Genomic DNA, 23,151 nt, shown 5'->3' with positions numbered 1-23,151 from the left:
ATGACAAGAATGTATGCTTCACAAGCTTTCAGTGGGTATGTATTAAAAGTAAAAGGTCAGATAATACAGACCATGTGTGATATGAGCGATGACATAAGAATATAGGCTTCGCAAGCTGTCAGAAGGTATGCATTAAATGTCAAAGATAATGTGATATTGACTGTGGGATATCAGAGTTCAAGTCTTCTTGCAAAACTACAAAATCTGCCAAAATAGCCTCATTTTGAGAAACTGTCAAAAATATTTAGCCAAGATTCAACCTGAAATGATATTTTGCCACAAGATTTTATAAAGAAAGATGTTATTGTGGTTAAAATATCTTTTTGGGTGTGGCCATGGCTTATTACTAATTTTACCCAAAACTATGTGTAAAAATGCCATTTTAGGTAACATACAACAATTTCAACATGTTTATGTGTCATAGTGATATCAAAATTGAATTTTTGGTCAGAAATGACCAGATTATATGATAATAATGTCATCCTATTCATTTATCTGCAGAATTTGGAAAAGATAGAAGAAGTTCAGTAATTTTGCAATTTTAGGGGCTAAATTGTGGCGCTTATCAAACCTCCTCATTTGTGTTGTTTCAGGTTGTATGTAACTGGTTGTGAAGAACCCATTCCTATCAATAGACATCAACAGAATCAGCTGTTTGATCAAATCTATGTCATCATTAATGAAACCATTGATGTCAGGAGTAAACAGGTCAGTTGATTTTTATACTGTTACTTGTGGGAAAATTACACATAACTAGCACTTAAATTTTGTGTCTGTAAAGTTTTTCAGAGACTGCAAGACTGCATGACTACCATTTGTAATGATTTAAATGGTCCCAATAGAAGTCTAAATTATGGTAAGATGTTTAGTGTAACATTTATCATCAGATTTTATGCTTATCATAAGTATAAAATCAGTAGAATGAGGTTTACCGCAATGGATGAAAATTCCATGAGATATCTAACTGAAGGGAAAATTTTCAGACACTTTATAAGTAGTGTATCACTATATAATCCATCATTCTGCCTCCGATGAAGGTCAATGAAGGACAGAAACTGGCCAGGCTGTGAATCATCACAAGGCATTGTTAACTATGTGTTTTGGCATTACCTACTTTTAATTTGTCACTTATCTGTTTTGATTTTCACATTAACATATCTTGTGAGGTATGATATATGTCCACTCTCAACTAATTATGTGATATGATTTTAGGGTAGCTTGACTGCTGAAAGAGCTCAGGACGAAAAGAACAACCGGACAGCTAGTGCCCTGACCACAGTGGGGAATATTATGTGTTCTAGTGTTGTCTGTGAGAACAAAGCTATCTTTGCCTTATGTCAGCTGGTCAGGGAATGTGATATTGACATCAACCAGGTTTACAATGTAAATGTTTATTTATTTTCTTTCCTTTTGCTGTGATATAGTATAAATGATAAAATCAAAGTTCCATTGAAGGTGGACCTCACTGTTCACTAGTTGGACTGTCAGGTTTATCTTTATCGTAGCAAAATCAGTTCAAAGTTTTGTCCAAGGGCCGTAATGAATACCCAATCATTTCCAAATAATTCCTATCAGCATGGTAAGAAATTTTTTATATACTTGATAATTTTTTTACGAGTTTTACTTTAAAATGGCTATTACCTCATTTCTAGTACGTACAACTTTACATACATGTACTATTTTGTTGCTTCACTTTAGTAATAACTATTAAGAAAATTTGAATCTGGAAAATCAAAGCAATACCAATAAGTTTTAAGTACAATGTTACAATAAGTAGATTAGAATTATTCTTATATTAAGGAATGACACACACAAAGAAAGTCAAGAAATAATGTGCTCTATAAACAAAGTTTTGTCAACAAATAAATTTCAAATAGGTTCCATGCAAAGAATACAATTAAAAAATCATAATCATTTTGAAAGATAGCACTAACTTGGAATTTCATATATTGTTTTCAGTTCTATTACAATATTTTGTAGGTATTACAGAAAGTATCCTATATACTTGGGTACAAAGATGGTCACCATTACATGTCCTATCATATACCATATGTTCTTAACCAGTGGTTAGGATTAAATTATCCTGTAGCTGAGTTCCCATATCAGTTGGCATTCTGTTCAAGTCTAAAGAACTTTTACAGGTAAATGTTATATGTCTTATCATATACCATTTGTTCTGAACCAATGGTAGAGATTGAATTATCCTGTAGCTAAATTCCCTTATCAGTTGGCATTTTGTTCAAGTTTACAGAACTTGGGGGTGCTGTTTCTAGCCATAGCCATGGTTGCAACGACAGCTGCAGCAACATTAACAATGTACAAAATGTATTAGTAAGAGGAACACTTGTGGTAGGTAAATGATATTTGGTATGCAGTTGTATTAAGATTGACACATCTCATTTCTATGGAGATTTTTTTGGCCCTGACACCTAATCATGGTCTGTTGACTTTGAGACTTTTACTTTGTAAAGTTTGTAATTAGGTCAGTTCAAGATGAAACAAGCATGCACAATAAATTATATTTGGTGTGCAGTTGTATTAGCATTGGCATTTCTCATTTCCATGGAGGTTATTTGGCTCTGCACTTTCAGGCATGGTTCATTGACTGATAGTTTTGCATGTTTTACATGTTACAGTATTGCTGTTTTAATTTCAACATTTGTATTATAAATTCAAAATTGCATAATGGTGAGACATTTATCTGTGCCAACATTTTATTCTAGGAAATCATTGATATATATGATTTATTGCAGTTATAATTATATATAGTCTTACTTTGACCTAAAAATATTGGTGCTATATTATAATAATTCTTATATGATTTGCATATTAGGGAATATGTTTATATGATTGGTCGAGAGGGCTTCCAGTAGTTGCTCTTGAAGTTATTTATTTTTCGATAGACAACGTTGATGGAACTACTTTTTGTAACCAATGTAAACAAGATGGCAGTGATGATAGCACAAACCAGCTCGACGTTAAAAATATTTATTTTCACTTCACATTTGTCGTTAAATTATATAATTACACAAAACATTCATTTGAATATGATAATAAGATATTTTTGTAGTTCATTTTTTTATCAGAAATCAAATTTCCTGGAATACATTTTTTTTCGTTAACCAAAAAGTATATTCATGCGTCAGGCCAATTCAATGACACAAATATCCAATTTACGCGTGATAGGGGTTACGGGTGGGGAAATTGAATTAATTATCTCCAATTTTAAAGAATTATAAGGATTAAATGCCTTTTTAAAAGGAATTTATTGGTGTGTAAACTGGACCAAGTCACTCACAAACATATTATAAAAGTCCTTCAGACTTTTATTTGTTTGTGAGTGACTTGGTCCAGCTTATACATCAATAAATTCCTTTAGAAAGGTGTTTAATCATATGATATCACAAGAGCATGGGAGTGCAAATAATGCTCTGTACCATAGATCGGTGCACATACTGTTTTATTGCATGGCAACTTTTTAGTTATATAACTTATAATTGAATCTTCATAAAGAATATACCATAGGAATTTTGTTGAATTTTGTAACAAGATAAAGTTCTTATTTGGTAATATCTTAGCACTTACTGTATGGGGAAAAAAAGCAAAAAACTGGAAAACTGAAAATTAATCATGAATTAATTTTTTCAGAGATTTTTGTCTGGTTATTATCCCACAGTTGATAATGAAAAAGAATGTCTTAGATGCAAAGGAAGTGGTAACTGAAATAAAAGGATCATGGAATGTCATCCTTAGACAATGTATTCCTCATACAGTGATATATATGCTACCATTGTTTGCTGTAGCCAACACTGGGAATGCACCCGTTGATGAAACTTTGAAGAAAAGGACAGCTCATGCTACAGCTTGTTATGATCTACTTACGAAGGAGGCCACCAAAGAGGTAATTATTATTTGTAAATTGTGTATATACAGTAACCTTTATAATGGTAACGAGAGAAATTGTAACAAGTATATATTGCACCTTATATGGACTTAGTTTTTCTGCCGGTAAATATTACATTCACTCTGTGGTTAAAGTTTTTAAAATTTTAATAACTTTCTTAAACTATCCTGGGTTTGTACCAAACTTGGACAGAAGCTTGTTTATGATCATAAGATAGTATCTAGAAGTAAATTTTGTAAAAAAAAAAAATCCATTTTTTCCTTATTTTACTTTTAAATGGACTTAGATTTTCTGCCATGAAACAACACATTCACTCTGTGGTTAAAGTTTTTAAAATTTCAATAACTTTCTTATACTATTTTGGATTTGTACCAAACTTGGACAGAAGCTTGTTTATGATCAAAAGCTAGTATCTAGAAGGAAATTTTGTAAAAAAATAAATCCATTTTTTCCGTATTTTACTTTTAAATGGACTTAGATTTTCTGCCAGGAAACAACATATTCACTCTGTGGTTAAAGTTTTTAAAATTTTAATAACTTTCTTATACTATTTTGGATTTGTACCAAACTTGGACAGAAGCTTGTTTATGATCAAATGCTAGTATCTAGAAGGAAATTTTGTTTTCTTCCAGTTAACATTACATTCAGTCTGCAGTTAAAGTTTTTAAACAGTTGTTTTAAATCATAAACTATGATCCTGGAATTTTACCAAACTTGGACAGAAGCTTCTTACAATCAAAATATAGTATCAAGAGGAATATTTTTATTGATTTACTTCCTCATTTTTGTTGAGTCTTGGATTAACAGAAAAAGTAGGCGAGACACTGGGTTCCGCGGAACCCTTACGAATTTTAAATATTTCTATGCATTTTCAGAACTTTAGATAAATGTGATGATTACACTTAAACTACCAAATTTAATATTATTTTTTATCAGTTAGAGTGTCATGTCATTGTTGTTCAATTCCATGTTTTCATGTCATGGTTCCTTTACACAGGTGCAGACAATGTGTGAGTTACTTTAATTGTCAAAAAATAGAGCTTTTATTTCTTGTTGGATCACTTCAAATGTTAGCAAAGTTTCACTCTTACTAAAACAATGGATGCATTGGATTATCTGAACATTTTACATGGACATTTTTTTCTTGCACCTATTTATTGATGTTGGATATTTAAGCTTGGCATCATAGGTTCTTTCATTTTTGAATTGATTGTATAAATTCTTTGTCACAGATTGTAGAGAAGACAATTGTATCCTGCTTAGATGAGATTGTGGTAAACATATTAAAATGTTTATATGACCCAGAGGAAGATTTTGTCAAAACTGGTAGTATTAGGTAATGTAATTTATCGTAAATGATTTGTTAACGTGGATGTGAAATAAGAGTTGATTGGTGTAGTGTTAGATTTTTGATACAATTATCTCTCATTGTCATAAGCTCTGTTAATTGCTTGTCTTCATTAGTCAAAGCTTTTCTGTGGTCCTGAACTTTGTTCCAAATAGATATACCTGATAAACACTATTACTTGGAAGTGAAATAAAACTTAATGGCTTGACGGTTTTTACAATTTTGAAAAAAGAAGAAGATGTAGTATGATTGTCAATGAAACAACTTTCCACCAGAGACCAAATGATGTAAAAGTTATTTAGTATTTGATTTCGCAAACAGATGTTACCAACTCAGAAATTACTACAAAATACCGTTAGATTTAACATTGTATTCTTTATTTGAAGTGTTTTGTGTCATGATCCATGACACCTTATTATATATGTGGAGTAAAAAACAATGAACAAATACATTTTTTATCCTTTTGGTGTAAAACCACTTATACTGCCCAGTCAGGAAGAGATACATATTTATTACAAAATACAGTACTAACAAGAACATTGTGTTAGTAATGGTATCAAATGAAAGATGAAGGACTGGGGATCAGTGTAGAATACATTTTGACTGATTATAAAGACAGACCTTATTTATATGATAAAGCATCAAATGCAAGCATTAAATATAAGTACAACAATTGAGTTGATGATACACCCCTTAGATGTCTAGAATTCTTGTTTTCTATTTTTAGAAATATTGATCCAGAGCCAAACCCACCATGTTACAACCCATACATGATCAGATGTACTCTGGACTATGTAACCAACAGTTTCTCTGGAAATGCTAGGACATTAGTTGATGTGCTGTCAAAAAATCAGGTAATTAGTTTATTTTCAATCTGTAGATAATTCAGGTAATCTGTGTACTTTCTACCCAGAAACATTCAGATAATCTGTACTTTCTACCTGTAAAAAATCAGGTAATCATGAACTTTCTACCTATAAAAAATCAATCAGGTAATCAGTGTACCCAAACCCAAATTCCATTAAAATGAGAAAGTTGTCTAAAAATTTGGACACAATATCAATTGATTTCTTACTAGCTTTTGCTTTATGCCAAAATTAAATCAAGTAGAAAAAGTAAAAGTAAGAAATTTTGAAAAAACCAAAGCATTTCCCCCTTGTTTCACTTCAACTGGATGAACAGATATCATTATTTTATTGGTCATTCATCAATCTTCCATTTATGATACATTTAAATCCTAATAAACACATGACTGAATTTCAATGAAATTTTCAGAAAAGCTTCAGTATTTGCTAACAGTCAGTATATTAAACTTTATGTTTAGATCTAACATAATTTTTGATTTATATTACTATTAAAAACATGGACTTTACTGTATATACAAGAGAAGTTTGGCATTCTACAGAACTACAGACTAGATTTCAGTATGAGACAGCAACCCTTCAACACAAAAACATCTAGATGTAGAATTTTTCTTATGAAACACAATTATGAACTTCTTATTGTAGTTCAACATTATTAATGATTTTTGCTGTTCCAATTGCAGAACATGGATTTTACCATACTTATAAAAATGAAAATTTTTAAAATTGGTCATATTCTATTCTGTACAGGTTCTTTCAGCAGTATGAAAAGTGCTTTTTGCTATTTCTGAAAAACTTGTGCATGTATTTTCTTGCATTAAAAACTAAAATGGATTTCAGTTTGAAAATCTTAAAAATTTTCCGTTATTATATTTATTGAAGGATTCTATACAGAAGATTCTTTTGGATATTTCTATGAAGCTTAACACAGAACATAGACTTCATGAGAAGAGAAGGCTATTTCTGATGTACCAGCTGTTTGTTAAATTACTTCTGATGGAGTTCAGCCAACAGCTGGGAGGAAGTTGGGCTTATGTACTAAGGGAGACAATCCATAGATTGGTTTACATTGCTAGTGATGTTATCAAAATTCATCAGTAAGTACTAAAGTAGCTTAGAAATTAAAACAAAAAGACAAAAAAACACACATGCAAATTCATAATTTTTAAAGAGAGATGTTATTTCTAGGGTTAAGTTTTTCAGTATCTCCTGATCTTTACTTATGTAAAGTTATGAACCATTCAAAAATGGCTTTCCTAAATTTGATATATTGTTACTAATAACAATATAAATGAGGTAAAGTTCAATATTTACAATTTTTACTTTTGCCTTTCAAGAGTTATGGTCCTTATTTATTGGAATATGGTATTTTGAGTAATTTTCCTGCAATAAGTTAAGAAAATTTCAACCAATGCTTTTTAAAAATTAACATGTTGTTACTGATGGCAAAATTTGATATTGACAAATTTCACTTGTGCCATACTGGAGTTCTTGCTCTTAATTGCTTTGATAATGCCACTAATAAATGTGATAAAAATACTGTTTGCTGTCATTTTGAAAGCCTCTTGTTTTAAAATGTTTTATGAGAGCTGTATTATATCATTTTTTTCCAGGAATGGTATCAATGATTGTGGATACAGTAAGAACATCATATGCATGTCATTACAGCTTCTAAAGGAGATATGTACTGTAGGACTGGAAACTTGTCCAGAGGTCAGTATAAATCACACCTTACATACTGGACATACGAATAGGATCGAAAATATTACCATTCAGCATCCTTTTCATGTTGTTATTTTTTAAGTTGAAAACATATATGTAAATTCAATATCTTAAAACCAATAATGATTCTGTTTTTTTCAGGAGCTAAGTAAATACCTGCCTTTCATTGTTGGTAACATTGTACAGATGGCCACATCAGATGCAGAAGATATTGCAAACGAGGTAACTTGGAGAGGTGTCTTTGTGACTAAATACTTAAAACTGGATTTTTTTCAGTTAATCAGAAATACTCAGCATCCTTCATTTTGATTTCAGTTGTATTTTTTACAGTGCAACCTCTAATACCAATAAATTTTCAGTGTAATACATTTTGTTCAAAATGAAAAAATGGGAAAAAACACATCTTTTTTTAAATTATTAGAATTTCTTGCCTTTAGAAAATCTGAAAAAATACACTATATATGTTTAGGGCTATTCCAGAAAAAAAAAGATGGGGTGAGAGGGAGGGTTGGAAGTCACTTTAAATATTTTTTTATGGGTGGGGGCAGGTTACGAAGTTCAAATTGTGTGGTTATGTATACAAAGTAAAATGCAATTGTATGGGTGATGGCCACATTAAAAAAAGTGCCTTCCAACCTCCCCATATTTTTTTTTCTGGAATAGCCCTTATTGATTTAGATACCTTCATGCTATTTATGCAATAGGGACTTCTATAATATTATATATGATTGCTCTTTGTCTACCATGAATGGGGTACTTACAGAACAATATTTTAAATTAATGTTACTATCTAATTTCAATGAAAACTTTTAACATAAAGTTGTCATATAAATGGTAAAAATTTTGTATATTCATCTGAAAGGTCTACTGAAAAGTTGTCCCAGCTGAACATTTTTTTGGTCTCTTTCAGGCTAACTTACTATTACAGTTACTCATCATAGACAACTATATACCATTACGTCAAGCTATAATCTCATTAGACCCATTCCCTAGTGAGGAGAAGTTTCATCAGTTATCCACATTACACAAGCGACTGAAATATGCTGATGGACCTTTTACTTTAGTTAAGGTTTGTATGCTTGAAAAAATAAATTTTGTAACCTTTTTGGATTAAAGTATGAGCCAGGAAGGGACGTGAGCTTATAGAATAAAAAGTTTAGGTGTGAAGAAAAGGTATTCCACAGTTTATAAATGATAGTAGTCTCAAGCATCAACAATGAACTAAATTTTTCAGCAAAATCAAGATAGTATTTTTGGTCCACTAAAGAGGTACTTTTAGATGTGTTTTTAATGAATTCATGCATAATGTCTGAAGGATAATTACTGTACATTTATTCAAGCAATATCTTAAAAACAGTGTGGATTGTCTCCCTTCATCCTACAACATATTTTCTATGTGAAATTATAAGTTTCCTCTCATACTTGGATCATTGTACCTGATGTAAACAGACCTTGTGGCTATTTTGGAATCTGCTTCACTTGACTGTCATTCAACATTCACTTTTGCATTTTTGTGTCAGACATTTTCAAGAATGCCTGTGATGGCCAGTTATAGCGGAAAATAGAGATAAGGGGTATGAAAGAAAACTAAGGGTATATGTCAATGAGACAACATCACTATAATAACCAAAAGACATCTTCAGATCAACATAAGGTTTTCAACAACAGATGGATTGTAAGTTGCTTGATAAAAGCATCTTTAAATTTCAAATTGCCTGACATATATTTAAAAAAGGATATGTGGTATGATTGACAATGAGACAACTATTTAGTATATCAAGCTAGTAATCTAATGAAGGGAGGACCTAAACCTGTGTTCAAAGATTATTTTCAGAAGCACAGTGAAAAAAAATATGTACAAAGGCTGTAATATTTTAAATCTGTATGCAATGAGTTGTATAAAATTGATCTTTTACACATTTTTCTGTTTTCTTAGGAAATTAATCATTTTATGAGATCTGCTAGTTCAGTTTGTAATGTCAGGAAAGAAGGATTACAACATCTGTCTCAACAGCTTCATGAGAATAGAAAACAGCTGTGCCAATTTACATCACAAGATACAGGTATGAAGTTTAAACAGCAGTTTAACATAACTTCCATACACACAAGTATAATGCTATTGAGGTGGGCATAATTAAACAGTATAATAAATAACAACTTAGAGGATGTCCATATTTCTTTACACATTCTATAATCCTGTATATTCTTGGACATGTGCATTATTTTTGTATTTAGTCTACTTCTGTTAACTGAAGGGGACTATAGGATTGCACGTTGTCCATCCGGTAGGTTTTGACAACACACTTTTTTTTGCAATGCTTGAATCAATTGATTAGATATTTAGTATATAGTCATATAATAAGAAGTTACAGATTGTATTTGAATTTTATTCTGGTTGAGCAATTTCTGCAGTTGTGGCCCTTGAAAATAGAAAAATTGCTGGAAATTAAACATTTTCCCCACTTTTTTCTGCAATGCCTTTAAAATCAGTTGATTTGATATTTCTTTATAGTCATGGAATAAGAAGTTACAGATGGAACTTGACATTGTTTGAATTGAGCAATGTTTTCAGGAGTTGTGGTTCGTAGACTTGGAAAAGATTTTTTTCAAATAATAAGCTTTTAGAGACTAATAGTAATCACAAGTTTTAAGTAATTTTTGAGTTTCGAAATGTTAAATTTTATCACTTTTTGGGGAAAGGTCGAGGTAATATTGTAATTAAATATATAGGATATACAATGGTGCAAAACAAGAAATTTTTCGGCCCATGGTCACTCTCTTTCATTCATATTAAACTGAGATTACCAAGCATTTTTGATATACCTGGTTCTCTTCATTCGACCTTGATATAATTATTAATCAATGTTCGAGACAGCTTTTCTAACTGTCAAATAATTCTAATCTTATTATTATCTATACATCAAAATTAGTAATTGGCATATTTAATACAGTGTTTTGTAATTTGTATTTAATTTTTATTCTTTTAAAACAGAAAAGGACAGTATTTGTCAGCTGATATGTAAATTAGTACAAGTGTACCAAGGAGCTAACGAGGAAGTAACTCTGGAGATATCTAAATGTTTAGGAGAGATTGGACCTGTAGATTTAGAACAGAATGGCTTGCCAAGAGTTGAGGACACAGTCGATCAAGTTGTCAGTTTATTCACCGGAAACTTACAAAATTATTGTAAAATATTCCACATGTTAAACCAGTACCTTGTAGATAATGAGTAAGTTATCAATATACTGTGGACTCATTGGATACCAATTTTCGTGGATTTCCTGGGTACAGGGGAACCACAAATTTAAATGTTGAACAAATTACAAATTTCCTAAAGGAATATATGCAGACTTTGCTGAAACCATGAAATTAAATATCCATGTAAATGCAAGTTTTCCTCAATCCATGAAAATTTGTACCCACAAAAATAAATGAATCCACAGTATAGAGAATTAAAAAAATTATATAAAGGTAAAAAAAACATTAAGCTGAGAGATTAAACTAGCATGTAAGGGGACATGCAATACTGGATATGGTCTTTATTTTATTTGTCATTAAGATATGTAATTCAAATTCCTGAATATTAAGACAAATCAGACAAATCATAAATTTGTATTGTTTTTTTTAGAAATATAATGACTGACAATAGCATATGTTATTTTTGAAGATTTATCTCTGATTTTCATTTTGTTTTAGTATGTCTGTAGTAGAAGCAGCATCCAATGTGTTGAAAACATTACTGAGTACAAAGACAGGGCTAGAGTTTGCCAATCTATACAGGGAAAGATTAGGAGATAAAGACTTCCTGTTCCAGTATCTACATCCCTTCAGACCTAGGAAAAAGGTATGCCATTCAGTAACCTTCCAGTTCTAACTACATTCATTATGTAAGCCTTGTTCTGTCAGGATTTCTACAAGTCAGTAAGATAAAAAAAAGAATTCTGTACAAACAGCTAGGTGCAGTGGCTCACCTATTTTTCACTGTTCATCACAAATCAGTTTTTGATGAACCTGAGACAGACAGTTTTACTAGTTTAACATAGATAAAGGTCTAACATAATCCTTATCTAAAGTGTTAAGTTGTTGAAGTCTTGGTTAAACCAACACTTGATTAAAAATTTATAAATTATATCAAATCAAGCTCATGTGAGACTAAAACATGATTTATACAGAATGTTGCGTCATCAATTCAAATGCCAACATTCTGGATCCCTTCTAGATTCAAGTAACTTCATTACCAGGTTGTTGAAAAAAAAAGTTTACATTGAATTCAGCAGTTGTGTATGATTTGTATGAAGTTCTTGCAGCAAAGATTTTGTTTACTTATAAAATTCATAACAGATAGTATATACATGTAGAAAGTTTTCTGAAATGACAAAATTAAAGTTGAGGTCAGATGTATGCGGTAAGTTTTACTTTTTGCGTCTTGTAGATTCAAGCAGTCAAAGAAGAAACCCTAAGTGTAGAGGAATTCCAAAGGGTGGTTGATATGGAAACCTTGTGGACACCCCCTGATTGTTCCCATGACAACTGGATACACAATCTCACCTGTACATTAATTAATGCAGGTGTACAAGATGAAATTCTCAGCAGATTGCAGCCAATATGTATGATTAAGGTACTCATTTAAGTGGAATCAACTGATAACAACTTCATTACCTTTTTATGCCCTGCCTACAGTAGTTGAGGGGCATTTTAATTTTTGGATAAGTGCTTTGTGTCCATCCTTTTTTTCACCCATCAGTCTGTCTTTCCTTTATTTGTTCTGTCAGTTCGTTCAGTAATAGCGTAAAATATTTTGGTTTAAGTTGGTAAAATATTGAGTTCTTGTCAAATAAACTTGAAACTTATTACACACCTTCAGTATGATGTGAACTATTCTAGCTATATTTCAAATTAGGATTTTAATCCAATTTCACGTTTCACTGAACATAGAAATATAATGCAGGGGGGCATGGTGTCCTATGGACAGAGATTCATGTTTTTGCTCTGATTTAGAGTAAAACTATCCAGAATAGATATGACCAACTCAGTTTGATTGTAGGATTAAGAACATCACATTTCATTGTACATGAAGTATGTATGATGTAGTAAAAAATAAAAGGAGGAAAGTAAAAAAAAGTGCAGAATTTTTACTCAATTTGCTGCGATGTTTCTCGATTAATGTTTCTTATTCAGACTTAATAAACAATGTTTAGACCAGGTTTGTTACATTTGCAATTCTGACTTATTTCAGACAAGGTTTAGTGAGATTGTTCTACCATTAGTGATCCATGATTTATTACTACAAGACCAGCCAATACATAGAGAAGTACTCTCAAGTCATATCAGAAGATTCTTTTCTTCTCACTGTGAACAAGATAGAAGTGTATCAATGTCACATTCAGCCTTGTCAATGTCATCAAGGGGTTAGTAATATAAAAATCCATTTACCATTGTCTGAAATGTTTATTGATGTTAACGTTAATTATATTAAAAAAATATATATATTTTGATTATTTAAATGATACTAGTTTATATGAACTTATTATGTAATGTATTTATTTGTTTTTAGAAAAGTGAATTCAGTGATACTTTGTAAGAACTTGTTCAGGTTGAAAAGTTGTTCAGGATAAGTATGTATTACTAAAATAGAGTGAAAATTGCTAGATTAAGTTCTATAAGTTTAATATTAATTTCAATATATTATATCATAATTATTTTTCCTAAATATGGATTTTTAATTACAGATATAAGTGAAGTCTGCAGAAACAAAGATTCAATAAGAAGTATGCTGAATGTGGTTCAGTATTTAAGGCAGCAAGACAGACCAAACCAAGGGTATACATTAACATAGTTTAACCTCTTTGGTCGGGTTGTTGTCTCTTTGACACATTCACCATTTCCGTTCTCAATTTTAAATACTGTGTTCCGGTTAATTTAACATTAATCACTGTTACCTATATGGGGTACCAGTTTTATTAAAAAAATAAACATGCACGATGAATCCGCAAACTCTTGACATGTGAATGCTTAAAAATGTTGACCAAGCACTTAATTTTACTTGTCGGACTAGTTGATATCAGCCTTTAAAAGCTCTGTTCTAGTGAGGTTTGTCAGAATATTACAACCCCTGCCAAAAAAAAAGAGACAAGTACCCAAGCTGAGAAAATTAAGGGACAAAAGACCATTATAAGCAAAATATAATAAGTAATTTATATATTTTATCAAACAGCAAAAATATCTGTTAAGGAACAATAAGCATTCTTCTGCTTTTCTCTAAACCTACAAATTTGAAATATATTTATCATTGTTAATAATTTCAAAAGTCTGGGATTTTTTTATATTCTGCATCTAGATTTAAGGAAAAGTCTTAAATAGGTTGATTTGGAGTAATAGACAAGGCAGTATGTAACCTCCTGAAAAAAATTGTATCATAGTCTGAGATTTTCTATATTTTAATAAAAAGAAGCAGTACTTTTAATGATGTTTGTCTGTTTGACTTTTGCTGGAAGATCTTCTAACATGAGCTAAGAAAGTTATACTTGACAAGAAAAATATAGCCCCAATGGTATCTTTTTCGTTGAAGAATCAAACTCAGGTGTAGTCAATGAATAGTATATAAAAGTAGTGCAGTGTTCTTATAAATTGATCATTTGTTGCCCAACAGGACTTTACAAACAAACAGACAATTATATGTATTAATATCTATATCTTTATTGTTTTACAGAAGACAACAGATGACAGCTTGGGACAACAATTTCTGGTTAGATTCAGACTTTCTACACATAGCTAAAGCAGCTATGTACTGTTCTGCTCACTTCTCGGCCATTCTATTTGCAGAAATTTGGTGTGATATTCAAAGGTAAGTCTATGTGCTTTTCTCTTTCTAAACCCTAGTCACCTTTTGGATATAAGAGAAAGTAAAAAAGCTTATGTAAGTTTTACTGGTATATGGTTAGTTTTATGTTTTGTCACTCACTAGCTTTTTACTAAGTCATATATAAACATGCAATATATTAATGGAAACTTTTTGATTTTTTTTTATATGGAAGATAGTGTTGAACAAGTCAGATATATTATATAATCATTTTGAACTTCAATTCAAATACATTTTGATAGACTTTATTTACAAATTAAAAATTGACAAATTCTATCTATGATCTAGAAAATGGGCTGTTTTAATTATGGAGCAAATTTTTTGGATTTTTTCAAAAGTCTTGAAAAATATTTATGTTAAACAAAACAAAGAACAGCCTTCAAACAGTTGAAACTTTTAGACTGTCTAAACATTGTTTTCAGACAAAAGCAGGATTACAGTGGAGATTCTCAGAAAGGTACAGGGTTCTCCCAAAGTTTCAGTCAGACCACAATGATTGATTCTCTAGGGTCTTCATCATCATCTTCAACTACAATCAATGTCCAGGACCTACTCCTCCAAACTTATCAAGAGATAGGGGACCCTGATGGATTATATGGGTGTGGGGCTGGTAGACTGGCTGATACATCTTCAAGGTAAGTTTTATTACAAAAGAAGATTTAGTTTATCTGTTAATTAAGCAAGGTTTCTACTGAAGTCATTTCTCAAATTTAAATAATGAAATTTGATAAAGTAAATTTGTTGATTTAGAATGTCTTACAATGTAGATAGCCAATGTTGAAGATTAAACCGTGGCTTCTTGTTTGTCAAACTTTATGCATGTTAAATTATCTTTATTATCTTATAACAGGGTGAAGTCATATGAATAAGAGAATAAATGGGAGAAGGCTGTGATAACTTATGACATTGTCTATTAACAGGGTGAAGTCATATGAACATGAGAATAGATGGGAGAAGGCTGTGATAACTTATGACATTATCTATTAACAGGGTGAAGTCATATGAGCATGAGAACAGATGGGAGAAGGCTGTGATAACTTACGACATTGTCTATTAACAGAGTGAAGTCATATGAGCATGAGAATAGATGGGAGAAGGCTGTTATAACTTATGACATTGTCTATTAACAGGGTGAAGTCATATGAACATGAGAATAGATGGGAGAAGGCTATTATAACTTATGACATTGTCTATTAATAGGGTGAAGTCATATGAACATGAGAATAGATGGGAGAAGGCTGTTATAACTTATGACATTGTCTATTAACAGGGTGAAGTCATATGAACATGAGAATAGATGGGAGAAGGCTGTTATAACTTATGACATTGTCTATTAATAGGGTGAAGTCATATGAACATGAGAGTAGATGGGAGAAGGCTGTTATAACTTATGACATTGTCTATTAACAGGGTGAAGTCATATGAACATGAGAATAGATTGGAGAAGGCTGTTTTAACTTATGACATTGTCTTTTAACAAGGTGAAGTCTTATAGACATGAGAATAGATGAGAGAAGGCTGTTATAACTTATGACATTGTCTATTAATAGGGTGAAGTCATATGAGCATGAGAATAGATGGGAGAAGGCTGTTATAACTTATGACATTGTCTATTAACAGGGTGAAGTCATATGAACATGATAATAGATGGGAGAAGGCTGTTTTAACTTATGACATTGTCTATTAACAGGGTGAAGTCATATGAACATTAGAATAGACTGTGATAACTTATGACATTGTCTATTAACAGGGTGAAGTCATATGAACATGAGAATACTGTAAATTCAGAAATTATTGCGATGTTTTTATTATTGCGAAAAATGCGATCGGGTTATAATCGCAATAATTTAAACTCGCATTTTGAAATTTTGTATATGAATTAAACAGGATTTTTCTCAATATCGCAAAAATTAAAATCGCATTTTAGTCTAAAATGACAAAATCGCAATAATAAATGCACGCAATAATTTCTGAATTTACAGTAGATGGGAGAAGGCTGTTATAACTTATGATATTGTATATTAACAGGGTGAAGTCATATGAACATGAGAATAGACTGTGATAACTTATGACATTGTCTATTAACAGGGTGAAGTCATATGAACATGAGAATAGACTGTGATAACTTATGACATTGTCTATTAACAGGGTGAAGTCATATGAACATGAGAATAGATGGGAGAAGGCTGTTATAACTTATGACATTGTCTATTAACAGGGTGAAGTCATATGAACATGAAAATAGATTGGAGAAGGCTGTTATAACTTATGACATTGTCTATTAACAGGGTGAAGTCATATGAACATGAGAATAGATGGGAGAAGGCTGTGATAACTTATGACATTATCTATTAACAGGGTGAAGTCATATGAACATGAGAATAGACTGTGATAACTTATGACATTGTCTATTAACAGGGTGAAGTCATATGAACATGAGAATAGACTGTGATAACTTATGACATTGTCTATTAACAGGGTGAAGTCATATGAACATGAGAATAGATGGGAGAAGGCTGTTATAACTTATGACATTGTCTATTAACAGGGTGAAGTCATATGAACATGAAAATAGATTGGAGAAGGCTGTTATAACTTATGACATTGTCTATTAACAGGGTGAAGTCATATGAACATGAGAATAGATGGGAGAAGGCTGTGATAACTTATGACATTATCTATTAACAGGGTGAAGTCATATGAACATGAGAATAGACTGCGATAACTTATGACATTGTCTATTAACAGGGTGAAGTCATATGAGCATGAGAATAGATGGGAGAAGGCTGTTATAACTTATGACATTGTCTATTAACAGGGTGAAGTCATATGAACATGAGAATAGATGGGAGAAGGCTATTATAACTTATGACATTGTCTATTAATAGGGTGAAGTCATATGAACATGAGAATAGATGGGAGAAGGCTGTTATAACTTATGACATTGTCTATTAACAGGGTGAAGTCATATGAACATGAGAATAGATGGGAGAAGGCTGTTATAACTTATGACATTGTCTATTAATAGGGTGAAGTCATATGAACATGAGAGTAGATGGGAGAAGGCTGTTATAACTTATGACATTGTCTATTAACAGGGTGAAGTCATATGAACATGAGAATAGATTGGAGAAGGCTGTTTTAACTTATGACATTGTCTTTTAACAAGGTGAAGTCTTATAGACATGAGAATAGATGAGAGAAGGCTGTTATAACTTATGACATTGTCTATTAATAGGGTGAAGTCATATGAGCATGAGAATAGATGGGAGAAGGCTGTTATAACTTATGACATTGTCTATTAACAGGGTGAAGTCATATGAACATGATAATAGATGGGAGAAGGCTGTTTTAACTTATGACATTGTCTATTAACAGGGTGAAGTCATATGAACATTAGAATAGACTGTGATAACTTATGACATTGTCTATTAACAGGGTGAAGTCATATGAACATGAGAATACTGTAAATTCAGAAATTATTGCGATGTTTTTATTATTGCGAAAAATGCGATCGGGTTATAATCGCAATAATTTAAACTCGCATTTTGAAATTTTGTATATGAATTAAACAGGATTTTTCTCAATATCGCAAAAATTAAAATCGCATTTTAGTCTAAAATGACAAAATCGCAATAATAAATGCACGCAATAATTTCTGAATTTACAGTAGATGGGAGAAGGCTGTTATAACTTATGATATTGTATATTAACAGGGTGAAGTCATATGAACATGAGAATAGACTGTGATAACTTATGACATTGTCTATTAACAGGGTGAAGTCATATGAACATGAGAATAGACTGTGATAACTTATGACATTGTCTATTAACAGGGTGAAGTCATATGAACATGAGAATAGATGGGAGAAGGCTGTTATAACTTATGACATTGTCTATTAACAGGGTGAAGTCATATGAACATGAAAATAGATTGGAGAAGGCTGTTATAACTTATGACATTGTCTATTAACAGGGTGAAGTCATATGAACATGAGAATAGATGGGAGAAGGCTGTGATAACTTATGACATTATCTATTAACAGGGTGAAGTCATATGAACATGAGAATAGACTGTGATAACTTATGACATTGTCTATTAACAGGGTGAAGTCATATGAACATGAGAATAGACTGTGATAACTTATGACATTGTCTATTAACAGGGTGAAGTCATATGAACATGAGAATAGATGGGAGAAGGCTGTTATAACTTATGACATTGTCTATTAACAGGGTGAAGTCATATGAACATGAAAATAGATTGGAGAAGGCTGTTATAACTTATGACATTGTCTATTAACAGGGTGAAGTCATATGAACATGAGAATAGATGGGAGAAGGCTGTGATAACTTATGACATTATCTATTAACAGGGTGAAGTCATATGAACATGAGAATAGACTGCGATAACTTATGACATTGTCTATTAACAGGGTGAAGTCATATGAACATGAGAATAGATGGGAGAAGGCTGTTATAACTTATGACATTATCTATTTACAGGGTGAAGTCATATGAACATGAGAATAGATTGGAGAAGGCTGTTATAACTTATGACATTATCTATAAGCAGGGTGAAGTCATATGAACATGAGAATAGATGGGAGAAGGCTGTTATAACTTATGACATTGTCTATTAACAGGATGAAGTCATATGAGCATGAGAATAGATGGGAGAAGGCTGTTATAACTTATGACATTCATTGTCTATTAACAGGGTGAAGTCATATGAACATGAGAATAGATGGGAGAAGGCTGTTTTAACTTATGACATTGTCTATTAACAGGGTGAAGTCATATGAGCATGAGAATAGATGGGAGAAGGCTGTTATAACTTATGACATTCATTGTCTATTAACAGGGTGAAGTCATATGAACATGAGAATAGATGGGAGAAGGCTGTTTTAACTTATGACATTGTCTATTAATAGCGTGAAGTTATATGAACATTAGAATAGACTGTGATAACTTATGACATTGTCTATTAACAGGGTGAAGTCATATGAACATGAGAATAGATGGGAGAAGGCTGTGATAACTTATGACATTGTCTATTAACAGGGTGAAGTCATATGAACATGAGAATAGACTGATAACTTATGACATTGTCTATTAACAGGGTGAAGTCATATGAACATGAGAATAGACGGGAGAAGGCTGTTATAACTTATGACATTGTCTATTAACAGGGTGAAGTCATATGAACATGAGAATAGATTGGAGAAGGCTGTTATAACTTATGACATTGTCTATTAACAGGGTGAAGTCATATGAACATGAGAATAGATGGGAGAAGGCTGTGATAACTTATAACATTATCTATTAACAGGGTGAAGTCATATGAACATGAGAATAAACTGTGATAACTTATGACATTGTCTATTAACAGGGTGAAGTCATATGAACATGAGAAAAGATGGGAGAAGGCTGTTATAACTTATGAAATTGTCTATTAACAGGGTAAAGTCATATGAACATGAGAATAGGTGGGAGAAGGCTGTGATAACTTATGACATTGAGATGTGTCAGCCATCATCAGTACCCCAGTATGAACTGTTACACGCTCTACAGAACTTTGGATCTAACCACTTACTAGAGAGGTATCTCCACACCATGTCCAGTACAAGTCAGGCAGAGATACCCAATCATATCAAAGATCTCCAGTTCCAAGCTGCGTGGAAGACTGGACAGTGGAATATAGAGACGACTTCTAGGTATGTATACCTTTATAAATACAAGTCAGGCAGATATACCCAATCATATGAAAGATCACCAGTTCCAAGCTTAATGGAAGACTGGACAGTGGAATATAGAGACGACTTCTAGGTATGTATACCTTTTTCTCTAATTCTTCGTCAATTTATCCCTTTCAGCACCCATTGTATAAAAAAAGTTTAATCAACATGTGGTTCGTTTGATCTCAGTTCTTCATTGGTTAAATCCGATTATGAAGTCGAATTTTCTTGCTTTCCTCTGAATTTCCTAATGTGACGGCATGAAAAAAGGCGACCATGCCTGATGACGTCACATAGAAAGAACACATCTTTTTGCAGATCATTCGAAAAGAAGGAATAAATTTGCCTGCGTATTGTTTGAAAATCATTAGAGAAACAGATTCCACCACCAAATCTCGTGTAATACGATATTTATCCACTCTAGACAGTTAAATTTTAAATTTGAAAATTTAACTGTCTCGAGTGGATAAATATCGTATCACACTCGATGCAGTGGTAGAATCTATATATAAGTACAAGTCAGGCAGATATACCCAATCATATCAAAGATCTCCAGTTCCAAGCTGCATGGAAGACTGGACAGTGGAATATAGAGACGACTTCTAGGTATGTATACCTTTATAAGTACAAGTCAGGCAGAGATACCCAATCATATCAAAGATCTCCAGTTCAAAGCTGCATGGAAGACTGGACAGTGGAATATTGAGACGACTTCTAGGTATGTATACCTTTATAAGTACAAGTCAGGCAGAGATACCCAATCATATCAAAGATCTCCAGTTCCAAGCTGCATGGAAGACTGGACAGTGGAATATTGAGACGACTTCTAGGTATGTATACCTTTATAAGTACAAGTCAGGCAGAGATACCCAATCATATCAAAGATCTCCAGTTCCAAGCTGCATTGAAGACTGGACAGTGGAATATAGAGACGACTTCTAGGTATGTGTACCAAAACAATCTTTCCTATATATTGTTTTGATCCAGTTGGTTTATATTTACTTTGCCATAACTTGCTGTTATTAAACTGTAATGGTAAACTTTGAAATAGTTTCTACTTACAAACCACTGGGCTAGTATATGGATAAAAATTGAACAATCTACTGTTTGGGTGTCAACTCTGATTTCTGTTTTAAAAGATTGTTTTGAAAGCTTAAAATGTGTGACAGATCTTCTGTTCTAAACATGCAGATCCTATCTTAGTCAATCTTTGATGAAATGCTTTTCAGAATGTCTGCTCATCTTATGCCCTTGTACATCAACTAGGTTTAAACTTCATACCAATGTATCAATAATAGGTGATCTTTTCATAATTACTTGTAAAAAGCCTTGATGGTTGATCAACATGAACAGAACAGTTTTTTGTGTCTATGAAGTTAAAGAAAAATTGTAAAAAACATCTAAAACCTTGAAGCATTATCACACACATGATTATATTTATATATAGAAATGACAACATACTTTTATAGTCTTACTGAAATTTTTAGGTTAGAAGAAACTTGTAGTTTTAATGAAGCAGTATATTCCGCCCTGACAGCTGTTAAAGATGGTCACTGTTCACTTGCTGAGAGAAGTATGGGTATTGCTAGGTATGTAAATCACAGAATACTGAAAATAATATCCAATGCATTTCTTTGCCATCAATTATTGTCTTACTTTGTTAATTTGCAACTTAAACTCAACATGACAGAAATTAATCTAACTTGCTAGCTATATAGCAAAGTTTTATCTTCTTGACCAAAGGCGAAAATAGGTTTAGTAACTGCTCTTCTCTGTCTATCTGTCTTTCTTAGCTTCTATGGAAGGGAATGATTTTATTTTTGGTCTGAAGCTAAATAATGATGAGTTGTAGCATGTAAGCAATTTTACATCTGTCGTGCAGCTACTTCCTGTTATCTGATAGTTTAAAATTTTACAACATTCATTGTACAAGGAAAATTTTTGTCCAACTTTTTTTGTTTTTTTTGGTAGGTAATGATTTCATAATGGGTCTGCAGCATGATATTGATGAGTTGTAGTGTGTGGGCAATTTTTGAATATGCTGTACAGCCACTTCCTGTTTGCAGATAGTTGAAATTTTGCAGCACTTAATGTATCAGGAATTTATTCTTATTCATTACAGTTTCTTGGCTTCAATGAAAGGGAATTTTCAGCTATGCTTCAGTATACATGCAACCTCAATTAATTGCATGCAGTAACGCAGGTTCAGACCTAGTATTCCCATGCATCAGTGTTGTTGTAAATCAAGTTCGGGTGTATTTGTTAACTTTATATGGCTATTGCAAGTTAGTAGAGAAAACAATACACAAGGTTTAGCTTCATGATGCTTTTGGAAATATTTCACAATATTAGGACCTTGTCAGTGGCTTTCTACTAAATATTTTCTTTTAATTAATATGTTTTCAAAAGAAAAAGTATTAATTCTTGAAAATCTTTACAGGATGTTATCAATGCAGAAGATATCTACCAGTACCATGGAGAGTGCCAGATGTTTGTATCCAATACTAGCAAATCTACAGTGTGTGTCTCAGATAGATAACGTGTTACAATATAACATTCTGTGAGTTCTTGTAATATTTAACTTTATTCATTGTATTTAATATAAACAAAAAAGATATTCTGCCACAAATTATTCAACAGTCAGTTGAGCGTTCAGTTTTTTTGTCCATCTTACTTTTCTGAACATTTTTGAAAATTCTGACATTTTTGCAATGTT

The 23,151-nt window shown here is 32.0% G+C and overlaps 1 protein-coding gene across 1 annotated transcript in view; it reads left to right on the top strand.

The window, feature by feature from the left end:
* Window positions 1–23,151, top strand: part of LOC127725495 (serine-protein kinase ATM-like) — a 95,937-nt gene that overhangs the window by 31,899 nt on the left and 40,887 nt on the right. The window contains exons 20-40 of the mRNA XM_052232510.1: window positions 594–708; window positions 1,213–1,383; window positions 1,981–2,141; window positions 3,649–3,901; window positions 5,137–5,240; window positions 5,980–6,106; window positions 6,998–7,212; window positions 7,729–7,828; window positions 7,979–8,059; window positions 8,748–8,906; window positions 9,774–9,900; window positions 10,830–11,067; window positions 11,535–11,682; window positions 12,271–12,456; window positions 13,075–13,246; window positions 13,568–13,658; window positions 14,548–14,682; window positions 15,120–15,332; window positions 20,160–20,414; window positions 21,923–22,024; window positions 22,876–22,995. Coding sequence (XP_052088470.1) covers window positions 594–708; window positions 1,213–1,383; window positions 1,981–2,141; window positions 3,649–3,901; window positions 5,137–5,240; window positions 5,980–6,106; window positions 6,998–7,212; window positions 7,729–7,828; window positions 7,979–8,059; window positions 8,748–8,906; window positions 9,774–9,900; window positions 10,830–11,067; window positions 11,535–11,682; window positions 12,271–12,456; window positions 13,075–13,246; window positions 13,568–13,658; window positions 14,548–14,682; window positions 15,120–15,332; window positions 20,160–20,414; window positions 21,923–22,024; window positions 22,876–22,995 — 3,273 coding nt within the window. The remainder of the gene's footprint in view (window positions 1–593; window positions 709–1,212; window positions 1,384–1,980; window positions 2,142–3,648; window positions 3,902–5,136; window positions 5,241–5,979; window positions 6,107–6,997; window positions 7,213–7,728; window positions 7,829–7,978; window positions 8,060–8,747; window positions 8,907–9,773; window positions 9,901–10,829; window positions 11,068–11,534; window positions 11,683–12,270; window positions 12,457–13,074; window positions 13,247–13,567; window positions 13,659–14,547; window positions 14,683–15,119; window positions 15,333–20,159; window positions 20,415–21,922; window positions 22,025–22,875; window positions 22,996–23,151) is intronic.

This window comes from Mytilus californianus, unplaced genomic scaffold, assembly GCF_021869535.1.
Source record: "Mytilus californianus isolate M0D057914Y unplaced genomic scaffold, xbMytCali1.0.p SCAF_15, whole genome shotgun sequence".
In the NCBI taxonomy this organism is placed as follows: Eukaryota; Metazoa; Mollusca; class Bivalvia; order Mytilida; family Mytilidae; genus Mytilus; species Mytilus californianus.
Note: the sequence above shows the minus strand (reverse complement) of the source record. Positions and strands in the feature narration are given on the sequence as shown.